This window comes from Meleagris gallopavo, chromosome Z, assembly GCF_905368555.1.
Source record: "Meleagris gallopavo chromosome Z, MGAL_WU_HG_1.1, whole genome shotgun sequence".
NCBI classification, from domain to species: domain Eukaryota; kingdom Metazoa; phylum Chordata; class Aves; order Galliformes; family Phasianidae; genus Meleagris; species Meleagris gallopavo.
In genome coordinates this window covers 41,605,224-41,618,891 of record NC_139435.1, presented here as the reverse complement: position 1 = coordinate 41,618,891, position 13,668 = coordinate 41,605,224, and the positions used below count along the sequence as shown (strand labels likewise).

General features: G+C 37.2%; 1 protein-coding gene across 3 annotated transcripts in view; it reads left to right on the top strand.

Annotated features, from left to right (window-relative positions):
- The window catches only part of PTCH1 (patched 1), a 65,898-nt gene that overhangs the window by 46,574 nt on the left and 5,656 nt on the right, over positions 1–13,668 (top strand). For all 3 annotated transcript variants that reach the window (XM_085213057.1, XM_085213056.1, XM_085213058.1), the window contains 7 exons: positions 1,155–1,297; positions 3,235–3,418; positions 5,052–5,332; positions 6,828–6,965; positions 8,733–8,875; positions 11,839–11,938; positions 13,296–13,550. In XM_085213057.1, the coding sequence (XP_085069183.1) occupies positions 1,155–1,297; positions 3,235–3,418; positions 5,052–5,332; positions 6,828–6,965; positions 8,733–8,875; positions 11,839–11,938; positions 13,296–13,550 (1,244 nt within the window). The remainder of the gene's footprint in view (positions 1–1,154; positions 1,298–3,234; positions 3,419–5,051; positions 5,333–6,827; positions 6,966–8,732; positions 8,876–11,838; positions 11,939–13,295; positions 13,551–13,668) is intronic.

Below are 13,668 nucleotides of genomic sequence, written 5' to 3'. Positions count from 1 at the left end.
TGTACCAGGCTGCGGCTTCCTGTTCTAAATATGATCCAAATTTGTGCCGTGAGGTGTTCCTCCCCCTTAAAGGGTGGCAAAGAGGAAAATAACAGTTGAGACTGAATAGGTGTTGGCTGTGATCTTTACATGTGCTGGCAGCAGATCCCACGACTTGTATTAGCTACACAAGTTGAACAGATGGAACAAATTGACAAAATCGTGTTCACTCATGCTGTGCTCGAGAAGCAGCTGAGTTGCTTTTTGAAGTTGAAAGTTTGAGTGTGTTTTTTTTTCCTCTTGTAGTGGAATTTCTGGTTACATCGTTCGAGCTGTTGCCTCAGTGCTCTGCAGTAGCCCAGAACGGTTAATGAGAGTGGTGTGTGTCCTCCTCCTCTGTGGCTTAATGCACTTGGCCAGGATTCTGTTGGGGGGGGAGGGGTTGGGGGAAGCATGGAGGGTGTTTTTCTGCTAGATAATGAACTAATTGGCTCTCTGGTTTTAACTACAGGGCAGGCAATTACGTTAAACTAAGGCTTAACTCAACCTCTACTTTTCTGGCACCATCCAAGTCAGCTTTGTTGTGAGGGGCAATAAATGCAAATGTGGCAGTGGATTTTGAGTGTGATGATTCTGAAATTGTAGATTGTTGAGGAAAAATACTTTTTATTGCAGACGTCTTTAACACTTCCCACATTTTTCTCCAAGCAGAGTGCTTGGTTGCTGTCAAGCAGCGGTGAGGCTATGAAAACTTAGGAAAATCTCTGAGGATGTTGGATCTGAGACTCTTATTCTTATCCCAGATCTTCTCTATATGATGTTACTAGATAATGATGATTGGTAACTCCAGTGCACATTGCATCTGCCATTCATCTTTGCTGCTCATCATGACATGAGAATGGTCTTGAGGCTTCTCCTATGCCTCAACCTTCTTGTTTCTCTCACTTTTTTTCTGCACAGAATACGGAATTTGCTAGCGGTACTTTTGCCTTACCACACAAAGACTGAATGAGGACTGCAAATATGGGAAGTTGCAAATGGATTTTTTTCTTCTTACTTTAAGCTATGGATGGCCAAAGTTTACGATGAAAAGAGAAATTCTTCTGAAATTTGTTTCTGATACTGATTTCTTACCTGTTTCTTCTATTTTCTCTTTGCTTCTCATAACTATTCAGGACTTCAGGATGCATTTGACAGTGACTGGGAAACTGGGAAAATCACTTATAACAACTATAAAAACGGATCTGATGATGCTGTTCTGGCTTACAAACTCTTGGTACAAACAGGCAACCGAGCAAAGCCCATTGACATCAGTCAGGTATTGTATCAGAGTCCTTTGGTTTATACAGGTTTGCACAAAGTCATCAGGAGTCGGGGGAGATGCAAAGAGCATGTTGTAGTCTCTTTTCCATCTTTCTGCATTGAAATGTTTAAGTCATACCATACTGCATGGCCTTGCTGACGTTGCTAGATCTGTGTGTAATTGCTGTCTGGGCTGTGTTGCAAAGCCTTTACAATCAACACTGGGAATGCCTGTTATTGGTGATTACTGACTGATGTATTACATGCTGCTCCTGTCTCAAACGCGCTTTGTTTTCACTGAATTTGTTTTGGAAAGTGCATAGCTACATTCATGGATGTATGGAGTCTGAACCTACGTGAGACACAGAAACAGTGCTAGTCATACTGTCTTAAGTAGCATCATTCCTAATTTGAATCAAATTCCCTTGTAGGATCAACTTTGCTCAGCTCTGGGATGTTGCACCTGGTATTTGCTATCACTTCATTAAAAACCTAAATTCTGAAGAAAATAACTGATGAATGGTAGTACAATATTCTTGTACTGTTGTCATAAATACAGATATACTGTGGTAGAGTCAGGAATGACAGTTGGCTAAACTGCTGAATAAAACGCCTGATCTCCTTTTAAAAGATTATAACAGCATACATCTATGTAGCAATTGTTAGATGACTACACACTAGGTTTGACTTCTTTAACTAAAATTGTATTTAAATCAATTTCATCTTTAAAAAGAAGATACTCTACAATCATCTAACTTCTCCTTTCTTTGAATCATTATCACGTGCTTTTAGGCAGAGGAATAATATTTCTAATGAGTTTCTTGGCAGATTGCTTGTTGTTTTTCCTTCTTTCGCTGGCGTTAAAGGTGAAGGATTTTACAGAGCACACTGTTTAAAGTTACTGTGATGTGTAAAACACTGCTTTATAGCAACATGCAGCATGCTGTCAGATTGAAGCTTTAGCAATGAATTAAGGAAATAAAGAGAGTAGAATAGAAAACCTTCAGTGAGGTTTTGTTTAGGAGTGTGTACCAGGTACATGGTGGAACAAATGTGATTGGACTACAGCTGCTGATATAATTTCCTGTGCCTGGGAGGGAGAAAAGTGTGGTGCAGAGACCTATACTATGCAGATCCAAAGACAGCTTGAAGACATACAGTTGTTGCATATCCTGTGGATTAATTGAATCCAGATCTTTGGAATCTAGCTTTTTGTTTTGTTTTTTTTTTATTTTTAAACGACCGTCACTGTTGTTTTTCATTTCATTAAAAAGACCTGAAACTGGAGCCAGGCCAGAATGTTAAACAAAACAAACAAACAAAAAAACGAATAATACTCACCCCCAGGGTCCTCTGTCAGGGCCCTAGCTGTGGAGCTTTTGGCTACAGAATTCTGGAAGTGTGCCACTGCTGTTTACCCCACAGATATAGTTGCTCATGACGACCTGAGTAACAAAGGGCACTTGTCGACTTTCTTGATGCTGGGCATTTTCTGAATACATAGGTCATAGGAGGCAAGTGTTAGCTAAATTTATACAGATGTTGTTTTATTTTTATAGCTCTCCTCCATTTACTGGGTGGCATTTCCTTTGGCGTTAACAACAGAGGTTAACTGCACACAGACGTGTATAGGGACTCTTGCCAGATTTTCTTCCCTTTCTTGAAATGTTTCTCCAACTTGGTTGTTTTTCGTTTGTGGCTGCAGGCTTTCAGAATTCAGCTGTAGTTGCTTCAGTCTATTCTGGAACTATCTACAGGTTTAGTGGTTATGGTAAATGCTATATGAGTATTAATTTGTAAATAAACACTTTATTATCACTAGTTTTTTAGATTTTATTGTCAAACAACAGTAGTATTTTGTTGCTTTTGTTTTGTTTTGTTTTGCTGAAAACATTACAGCAAGAGCTCCAAAACCAAAACTCATTCTGAAAGTCTAATTTTTCCATTTTGCAGTTGACTAAACAGCGTCTGGTGGATGCAGATGGAATCATTAACCCAAATGCTTTCTACATCTACCTGACAGCCTGGGTTAGCAATGACCCTGTGGCCTATGCTGCCTCGCAAGCCAACATCCGGCCTCACCGCCCAGAATGGGTGCATGACAAAGCAGACTATATGCCAGAAACAAGGCTAAGAAGTAAGTAACGTTTCATCTTAATGTCTTACAGTTTATATAAGTGCCCCCACTCCTTCCTTCAAGGACAAGTAACTTTAGTTGGTTGATGCTATACAGGGCTCTGAAGCATAAACAGAACGATATATTATGTTACTCTGTAGCCTCAAGAGACAAATGCACCATTGCAAATGTGGTACCACTGCAGTGTTTTATCATGTTGAAAAATGAATTTTATAGCAGTTGAAGTTTCAGTGGAACAAGTTGCCCGATGTGGTTGAGGATGCTCCCTCTCTGGAGGTGTTCAAGGCCAGGCTGGACGGGGATTTGAGCAACCTGGTCTAGAGGGAGGTGTCCTGCCTATAGCAGGGGAGCTGAAACAAGTTGATCTTAAGGGTCCCTTCCAAACCAAAGCATTCTGTGATTCTCTAAACCTTTAAAAACTAGTAATAAATATTACTTCTTAGCACTGCCTGATTGTTTTTTTCTTGGAAGTTGCTTGAAATTGCTGCCTGTGTTATTCTCTAACACTGAGATTATATCATATTTGTTTTCAATTCTAAATACCTAAGGGATTCTTATCATGTTATCTCATATGTCTAACTTTCCAGCACCAATATTACAAGAGCTACTTATATAGGGGAGCAGTCCTATCTTATGCTATTCACTGTCTTCCTGAGCAACCAGTTTGCATTGCTTTGCTTCAGCTTTGAGTTTATTGAGAAGATGTGGGAAAATGGAGAGGGCATGTGAGAGAGGCCTGATGCACTTAGAAATGTGATTGGGTAACAAGCTAGTTGTACTTCGGTGAATCTGAACCCTAGAGCTTTTTGGCAGTCAGCCAAGTCTTGTCTTAATGAAAATTTATAGTTGAGATTATAATAGGGCAAATCATGTTTAGCAAGTCAGCTGAATGACCCTGCAGGGTCTGGAACACACAACGGCAGTAACAAAATGCTTGTTGTGGAAGCTTTTTTTTTTCATGTGATACAGTAGACTTAGCATTAAGCTCTAGAAGAGGTATGGATAGCTTTGGTTTGTCAAATAAAAGGATAATAGGTTATGTGCTTCCTTACTGAGCCATTACTTTTATATTAAGGATTTTTTTTTCAAAAGTAACATTGATTTCTGAATCTGGCTCAAAATAGTCAGTAGAAATAAAAAAATTAGCCTACCAAATTAGCCTACCTCACTGGATATAATTTTTCTGATTTTTTTTTTTTTTCTCAGTGTACCTCAGTTAAGCACAGGGAAATCACCTCTAATTTCAAAGGAATTGTGTTTGCATAAAACGTGGATGAAATGTTTAACATGGTGTGATCTTCTATTTTATACTGCAGACAGGGCTTTTGGCAGGATATTCATTAAAATGCACTACAGCACTGATGAAGACTAAATATTTCAAAATGTATCTGTTACTGTTAAATTACTGTGAAATTGTTTGGGAACCTAATATAGACTGTGTTTGTCCCGTTGCACTGTATGATGAAGTATAGTCATCTTGTGTATCTAGTTTTAAAATCTTTGTTGCTTAAAAGATATAAAAACTAAATTTAAAAACTTTAAGCATTTTGATATGGAGAACAAAATGTTTTGTTAATCATGCTCTCTGTGTATCTTCTTCTGCCTAAGACTAAACACTGCTATCCTTTCTTAGTTCCAGCAGCTGAGCCTATAGAATATGCTCAGTTTCCTTTCTACCTCAATGGATTGCGTGAGACTTCTGACTTTGTGGAAGCAATTGAGAAAGTGAGAGCTATCTGTAATAACTACACCAGCCTCGGAATCTCTAGCTACCCAAATGGTTACCCGTTTCTATTCTGGGAGCAGTACATTGGGCTTCGTCACTGGCTCCTCTTATCCATTAGCGTGGTTTTGGCTTGCACGTTTCTGGTGTGTGCCCTCTTCCTCCTAAACCCCTGGACGGCTGGGATCATTGTAAGTTTATTATAAGGGTCTTTGTTGAAGTCAAATTCCTTTCAGCATAGCTCTTGCTGTAGTCGGGAAGGTTTTGTTTATGTCTGGGCCTCTGGTGGAGTGTGTATATTGCATCATTCATTATATATTTATTCAACTTGAGAGAGTAGGGTTCACACTAAAGGTACAAACCTTAATAACCCTAATCCTTTGGCCACTTTTTTTTTTTTTTTTTTTTTTTTTTTTCAGTTTTAAATGTTTCTTATTAAGATACATAAACTTTTGCCCTTGCTCAGATTCATAGTAACATGAGAAATAAAGGTAGAGAGAAAAATTGAGAATTATGTTGAAGTTATTCCTATTTATTTATTCCTTGTCCTCTTTTGTCAGACAGTGTTAGTTCTCAACTTGCTTGTGATTAACTTACCTGTAAATTTTCCTACTGATTTCTGAACACAGTCTTTCTGGAAAAATTGAGATGGTTAGGTTGTACGGTGCATACTGTGGAGTAACTAGGCTATTGATGAGAAAGAGTCATAAAATTCTAAATTGAAGAGAATACTCCTCCATGCTTTTTGCAAGGCACCGTAAGTTTCACAGTAAACATTTGAGTTAAATTGAATGATGACGTTCCTATGTTTAACTTCCATAAACTATTGTGTGGTTTATAAAACGCCTGAAGTACAAAAGCATAAAATGGTTACTGGTTTTTGTAATGTACGTTTATACGACAGGTATGTTAAAAGACAAATGTTTAGTCTAGAATATTTTTCATAGCACTTAAGCAATTTATGTTATTATTCTTGATTCATTAACTTACAAAATCATTTATTGTGGTGCATACTTTTTTCCCTTAGAAAAAAAGTTTTTTTTTCAGAGCCCACCACAATGTATATATTTTATTCTAGCTCAGTTTTAGAAACTTTAAAATTGATTCCATGAATTTCTTTCCCTCCCTTTTCCTAATTTTTTTACAAGATAGATGAAAGAAACATAAAACTTACCTTCTGATGTAACTGTTTCCTTTGTTAATGTCAATCTCTCCAAGTATCCTCAAAGCTCAAAGCCTTTCTGTAACCTGAGAGTCATCAGCTGATTATAGCATTCACTTTCTTATAGGCTTCAAGCCTACTAAGAGTCATGCTCACATTTACAGTTCTACCAAAAAGTGTTCCAATACCTGTAATTGTAAGTTACTTTTTAAAAAATGATAGTCATAAAACAGGTGAGAAAAAAAATTGCATGCTTTGATAGGTATCCATAAAAAAAAACCAAGACAAAACAAAACAAGAAACAGTTTTTGAATCACTGGTAAATTGTAATGAACAGAAAATTGATGCTTGGCCTGATAATTTAGGAGTATAATTCAAACCAGCTGTTTAGCAAGTCTGAGCATAATGACACATGGGATTGCTTTGAGGGGTACATTTTGTAGTCAAAAAGTAGTTCTAAAGTATCTTTTTCTTCATTTGTATAGAGTACGAAGAATTACTAATAGCTGTTTGAAATTATCTAGGTGGTGGTGCTGGCTCTGATGACTGTGGAGCTGTTTGGCATGATGGGTCTGATTGGGATAAAACTAAGTGCAGTGCCTGTGGTTATCCTGATTGCTTCGGTTGGAATTGGTGTGGAATTCACTGTTCACGTTGCTTTGGTATGTAAAACATTTACATAGTATTTTAAAATAAATGGTCTAGCTTCTAATCACAAATTTTTAGTTTCATTGAATCAGTAATGTGATTCTCAGGAGAAAATAAAAAACTTCAGACAGTTTTTTGCAACATTTGTATTGTCTGAAAGAATTGAGTTGATTTTGATGCAGTTGTTCCTAACTGCTGTGGTTAAGGTCATGAGTACGTGTTTTGTATCTAGCTGTCTGAGTGATAGATAAATGTAGATAAAGCAGAGCTCTTAATGTGTATTACTACAGTCTAGACTCTCTTAGCCACTGTCTGCAGTGTGGCTGTTGTTGCTGCTGTGCTGTGTAGCTGTTTGCTCCCTTTTGTGTATACATTCTGTATTTTGTGGAGCAGAAACCTTTGAAAGGAGGTTTTCAGAATCACATGTTGTTTAATGTCTCCAAACCACTAACATTCAAATGGATTTGAGTTCATTTTCCACACAAAAAAACTGCATCTTGTTTTTAGAAGTCACTAATGCACATCACGCACAGAGTCTGTAGGAAAATGTGATGAGGGAAGCTCTTTATCTATTTTGTGTATGGGAATGTAAAATATCCTGGATACATTAATTTTCATTCCACAGGCCACTATTATTCCAATACTAAAGATTAATGTTGCATGTTTTGGCTCCCAATGGAAATTAGAGTTATAAATCTCTCTATGTGTGTGTAAGTATGTGTCTTTGGTTTGCCTGTCCCACCAAATCACTTTTTGATGTGTTGACTGATTTCAGCCTTAATTTGTTCGGCAAGTGAAAGTAAGGTTGTGGAGAAGCGAGACTTAAATACCAGGACTAAGAGGAAGATAACTGCATGAACGCATGTAGTTAGCAGGTGATGGAGAATTCAGCAAAGAAAGATCATAAGGAGAGTTATTACTTAAGTTGCCGTCTTCTCAAACTGTTGAGTGATACAGTGAGAAGACTAGTTAATAAGAAACCGCGCCGAGGATTCCTGGTACAGCTTGTTGAATAAGCAGTCAGAGAGAGAAACACGGACATTTCAGGAGTCGTAGTATTGTAGATACTAAAGTGTTCAGCATTATTCCTAAGGCTGCTAGCTTTCAAGTAGTAAAAGACAGAAGAGTGTTAAAGCTGCACATGGTCTATAGAATTACTTTATAACAACTGTGCTGAATACACTGGCAGCTTTTCATCATTTGGTAATCATGTTGGTCTGGATCCCGAGATATGTGCTGAGAAATCCACTTTACCTATGGACACTTCTTTGTAATAAGACAGAAAGACTTGATGCTACTACTGAGAATGTGTGCATGAAATTGCAGGCCACTCATCCATGATTAGTGACAAGTGGGTAGGAAAACCAGAATCAATGTTGGCTATTTTTAAAGCAAATTTCCCATACAGTAACAGAACCCATGTCCCTTCAAGAGTGAGGAGAGTAGCCATGTGATTTTTACACATAAAGTATGAATTGAATTATTTCTAGGTGGAAATAAGCAAAGCTGGCAACTTCAAATGTCAACTGTACAAGAGGACAAAATTGTTTCTGAAAGTATTACTCTGTGTAATCAGTGCTTGCTCTGGTTTTGTGATTTCAGTAGCAGCTTTGTGCTATCACTGCAGATTCAGGCTGTGTCTGGAAGGTTGGCCAGCTACAGAGATATTTTCATACATTATAGACTGAAATAATTAACTGGCAAAAACTACATGCTGTGAGAAAAAATGTTTGACATGTTGTATATATATGTGTAATTAAATGAATTTCACTGTTTTATAGGCGTTTTTAACTGCCATAGGAGATAAGAACCGTAGGGCTGTCCTTGCATTGGAACATATGTTTGCACCAGTGTTGGATGGAGCTGTGTCCACTCTTCTTGGAGTATTAATGCTTGCAGGATCAGAGTTTGATTTTATTGTCAGGTAAAGCATTTGTGTGTTTCTTGACTTTATTCTTAGAATAAAAATTAGTGTGCTTTTAATATTTAATCATTTCAGTGTATCTGTCTTTTTATTGTTGTGCATGGTATATCAAGCATGTTTACATCATGGTCCTGCTTTCCTTCTATTCTAATATCTCCTTGTTGTGTGCTAGACCTAGTAGTTTTGGTATTGCTGGTATTAAAATCTGTTCCAGGGAAATTTGACTCCTGGCATGAGAGGAAACAAAAATGGCCCCTCTTTAGCAAAGCTGGCTAATTACGGATTTGAATCAGTTCAAAACAGCTGGTACTGTCCTGTGTTAGCTGGGGTTGATGTTTAACTTTTAGATGCACCAGACTTCTTGTATGCATAAAAATTTGCATTGAAAAGACACACGAACTTAGAAATGTGCTGCAACTGTGTGCTGCAAGTGATAGTCTCTGAGCCATCTCTTTCTGTTTTATGTGACAGGTTTATAGCAGTGCAGAAAGTAGGGAAAGAAAACTCTGGTTGGGAGCTAGGGAACCATAACCATGACCACAGAACTTCATATTAAATTTTTGTAAAGCAAAGCGTGGTAGCTCTTCTGTTTAAAACTACAGGTGATCTGTTTCTTGTGGATTTAATTAAGAATGTGAATTTGTCAAATATGAGAGGAGAGCACATTTTGGGGAATTTGAGAGGTGCAGTGAAATAGATTGCAATCTATTCCAAATAGCTCTGTACAATCTTAGCAGCAGCACAGGTTCTTTTTGACATACTGCAGCATGCAAAAAAACACAAGCCCTAAACAGGGCTGAGCCAAATAAAAGTTCTCTGGAAGGTGACTTAACCACTTAGGTAGGTGTAAGCTGGATAGATAACTAGACTTCATTTACATCCACATAACAACAGCAGCAAAATGTCAGAGGCAGAATCAGGGAGAATGGTTGTTGAATCTTATGAAGATTTTTTATTTGTATTTGTAAGATCTGAAGACAGCAAGATGGTAGGAAGTTTCCTGTTGGACCTCACGAAACCTTCATGGAGATGATTATTACATGGATACTGCATCTCCTGAGATACAATTTATTTAGTTAGTTAGTTAGAGAACAGGATCTTTTTGTTTTGTTTTTTTTGATGTTGAAGAAATAAGGTAGAATTATTCTTTTAGTACCTGATCTTGTGAGAGATGGAATGCTTGACTTACACATTTAACCTAAAACTATAGGGGTACATTGGTCTTCTACTTTCAAATTGAACAGACTAGATTTTGACAAGCATATTTTTGTGTCATAGCAAATAAATGATTGTGGCAGCCCTTCACACCAAATTTGGATTAGATATTCTCTTCGTGTATAAAATGAGCCTTTCAACTTTTCAACTTATACTATTTTACTCTTTTTGGCCATCAGTTTCTCATTTTCACATGCACAATCTGACTTTAGTTGGCCTATTTTAATAATACAGTAAAATAAACTATCAGAGCTCAAGTATTGTTATGCTGGGTGAAGACGATTCCAAACTTCCGGAAAGGGATGGATTAGTCCAACAGTGTGGAAGATTAAGTAAATTAACAGACATTGTGTACTCTGAGTGGTCAGAGCTAAAATCCTCCTGTTTATCCTAGTGTTAGATGGATGAGATGCAAATGTTTTTAATGTCTGTTGTTGATTTCTGTCCCAGTATAAAGTTCTGAAGGTTTATGTTAATAGAGTAGATTGGTTTGCTGATTTTTGCTAGTGCAGATCAGAAATTCCAAAATGTTTACAATAGCAGGGTATTTGTAGTTTTACAGGAGCCTGAAATATTTGATCAGATGTGGAAATAAGGGGGCAGTAAAATTTGTTGCCAGCTAGACAATGTAATCAGCAGACCCATTAGTAACAAACTTGCCCTCGGTTCTTACCCTACCCCTTCTCCTGGAGGAATTTACCAAGACCGGATCCTTGAAATCATTAGTTATAACACAGCCTTAAGTTTAGTCTGAGCCCCAGCTGTGCCGAATACCAACTAGCAAGGCTTTCCTTTTACTGACAGGTTTACCTTGGTATTCATGAAGGATCCCAGACCTTAGCCCTCAACGATGGGAAAGGACAACTACTTGTGCACTTTCTTCTTCTTCCATAGTACTTCAGCCTTTATGTTTGAATTGGCTGACGCAAAACAAGAGTATTCAGAGATGCTAAATTGTTCAACAAAAGGTTAGCCTGCAATGCAGCTCTGCCATTATGAAGTGCTCTTACTCAGTACAATGCTGAAGCTCACTATAGAATGGGCAGCATTTTCTTTGCAGAAAGTGGGTTTCTGTATTGTAAGAAGGTTGCAATTTGAGCTGTTTGGTAAAACTGGAACTCACAGAATTCTAGGCGGAAAGTTGTGATTAATGAACAGCAAGGGAAAGCCTTACCTGATACACTAGAGATTTAATTAGAGATTCTGCTGTAAGACGCAGAAGCATTTCACAGTGGATTAGCTGCTGCAAGAAGAGTTCTTTTCCTTCTAGGCTAAATTGTTTAAATTCTACACCCTTCACTTCATTTGTTTGCTTCTGCTGGGTTTTCACTAATGGGGGCCCCTTTTCATTGTATTTGTGCTTTCAGTTCATTCAGCTATTCACTGCACATTCCATATTTTTGTGTTTGTGTAACACATTCATAAATAACATTGCAAACTTCCAGATTCTGAGAAATTAACAAATGTAATTTTTTCCTTTCCTTTATGAACTAACACTTTGAGTTGTGGAATGTAGCTTGTCTAATTCAGAAGTTTAAAAAAACAAAACAAAAAAAAAAAAAAAAAACCACAACACTATGTCTATACAGGGAAAATGATATAATTATTTAGTACAATATGGAAAATACTTGAGATTCAATTTAATGTATGTATTATCCTAATATATTTAGGAGTAGTTTGTAATCTCTTATTACTAACTAACAAGTGGCTCCTCTCTCCTTTTCCCGATCCCATAAACCTCACTTCAGGTATTTCTTTGCTGTTTTGGCAATCTTAACCATTCTGGGAGTTCTCAATGGATTGGTGCTGCTTCCTGTTCTTCTTTCATTCTTTGGACCATACCCTGAGGTCAGTAAAACTAACAGTGAACAAAAGAAATAATAGTATTGTCTTCGCACCCACACCTTCCAGATCCCCTCCTCTTTTCTAGAAACATTTTAATTTTTATATTTTCTTGGATTTTTAAATGTTTAAAATACTTACTCTGGTTTTGGTTTTTTTTTAAAAACCTGTATTAAATTTGCTATATTTATTTATTTATTTGATATTCTTCTGCTTGTATTTTTAAATTATGGTTTTTTTTTTTAATAATCATTGTTTTAGAGGCTGACAGCAAGCTAGGTGCAAATGTAGGTTTAAGTACACTTTTCAAAGCATGCTGTGAGTACAAACTAGTCTGTAAAGTTAGATTTTTCCCCAGTATTTTACAAAAAGCCATTCCTTTTGTATATATACCTTCTCCTTTCTTACCTCACTGCCTCTATTGCATTCCTCAAAATATTTAACTGTGAAGACCACCAGGAAGGCCTGTGCAGGCCAACATACACCAGTGGTGGTCCACAGACCACACCTTTATAACCATGACCAGAAGTCTGCCAGAAGGCTCCCCTGTCCCTGCGATATGTTCTTGGCTCAAGGAAAGTTCTTAACAGGCTGAAGGTTTCACTTAAATGTCAATGATTTTACCGTATGAAGCCCAAATCCAGAAGAAACAAACAAAAAAAGCCCCGATTCATATATTGATTGTTCATTACCTACACGGTGCTTAACACAATTATGGTGTTACTTATAGAAGACATTATTATGCATTAGTAAAAGTATGCTGTGCTTCACGGGCCTGTGTATGAGTGTTTTTGAAAAGTAGTACACAATTTAGGTGTGTAGCAGTAGTAACACTTGAAGTATTTGTTTTGTATTAGTAAAATATTTTTGACAATAGTGTGACATCTCTCATCTTCATAACAGATAATTGGTTCCTTATTCAAACAGTATATACATACATGGTAGTACAATTTTGTTAATATTATTTATGTATTTGTCTCTGTTTGCAAATAGCCACTGATCTCTATTATACATACATGTTCAGTTTATGAAATCACTCTTAATATATTCTGAAGGGGGAGGGAAGCCCGCATATTATTTATATATCTGTAAGTGCAAATGCATTTGCATGTACATATACATGCTGAAATAATATCTTGAAAAATCTCTGTAATTGATTTCACGTGCCCATATCCGCAAAAGGAGATCTCGTCTTTCTTTCATGCATTTTCTTCAGTTTAATAGAAATATTCATCAGGAATCGGGTGCATTGATGAGTACACTTGGCAGAGGAACATTTGAATGAAGCATTAATGATTAAAAGGCTAATGTTAATTGCATGTTACTGAATAGTTGTAATTATAGTTAGCATTGTCATCATCAGGTTTCTCCAGCCAATGGTCGAAACAGATTGCCTACACCATCTCCTGAGCCACCTCCCAGTATTGTGAGGTTTGCACTGCCACCTGAGCACACAAATAATGGATCAGATTCCTCTGATTCAGAGTACAGCTCTCAAACCACAGTGTCAGGCATCAGTGAAGAGCTCCATCATTATGAGGCCACCCAAAGCCCTGTAGTACCAGTCCATCAAGTAGTAGTGGAAGCCACTGAGAATCCTGTCTTTGCAAGATCCACTGTAAGTATCTCACATGTTGACTGCCGGAAGGGCAAAAATGTTTAAGAATTTTTATTTAAATCTGTTTGGTTTTTTTTGGAAGACTGTTTCATGTTTCTAGCTAATTATATTTCATGAC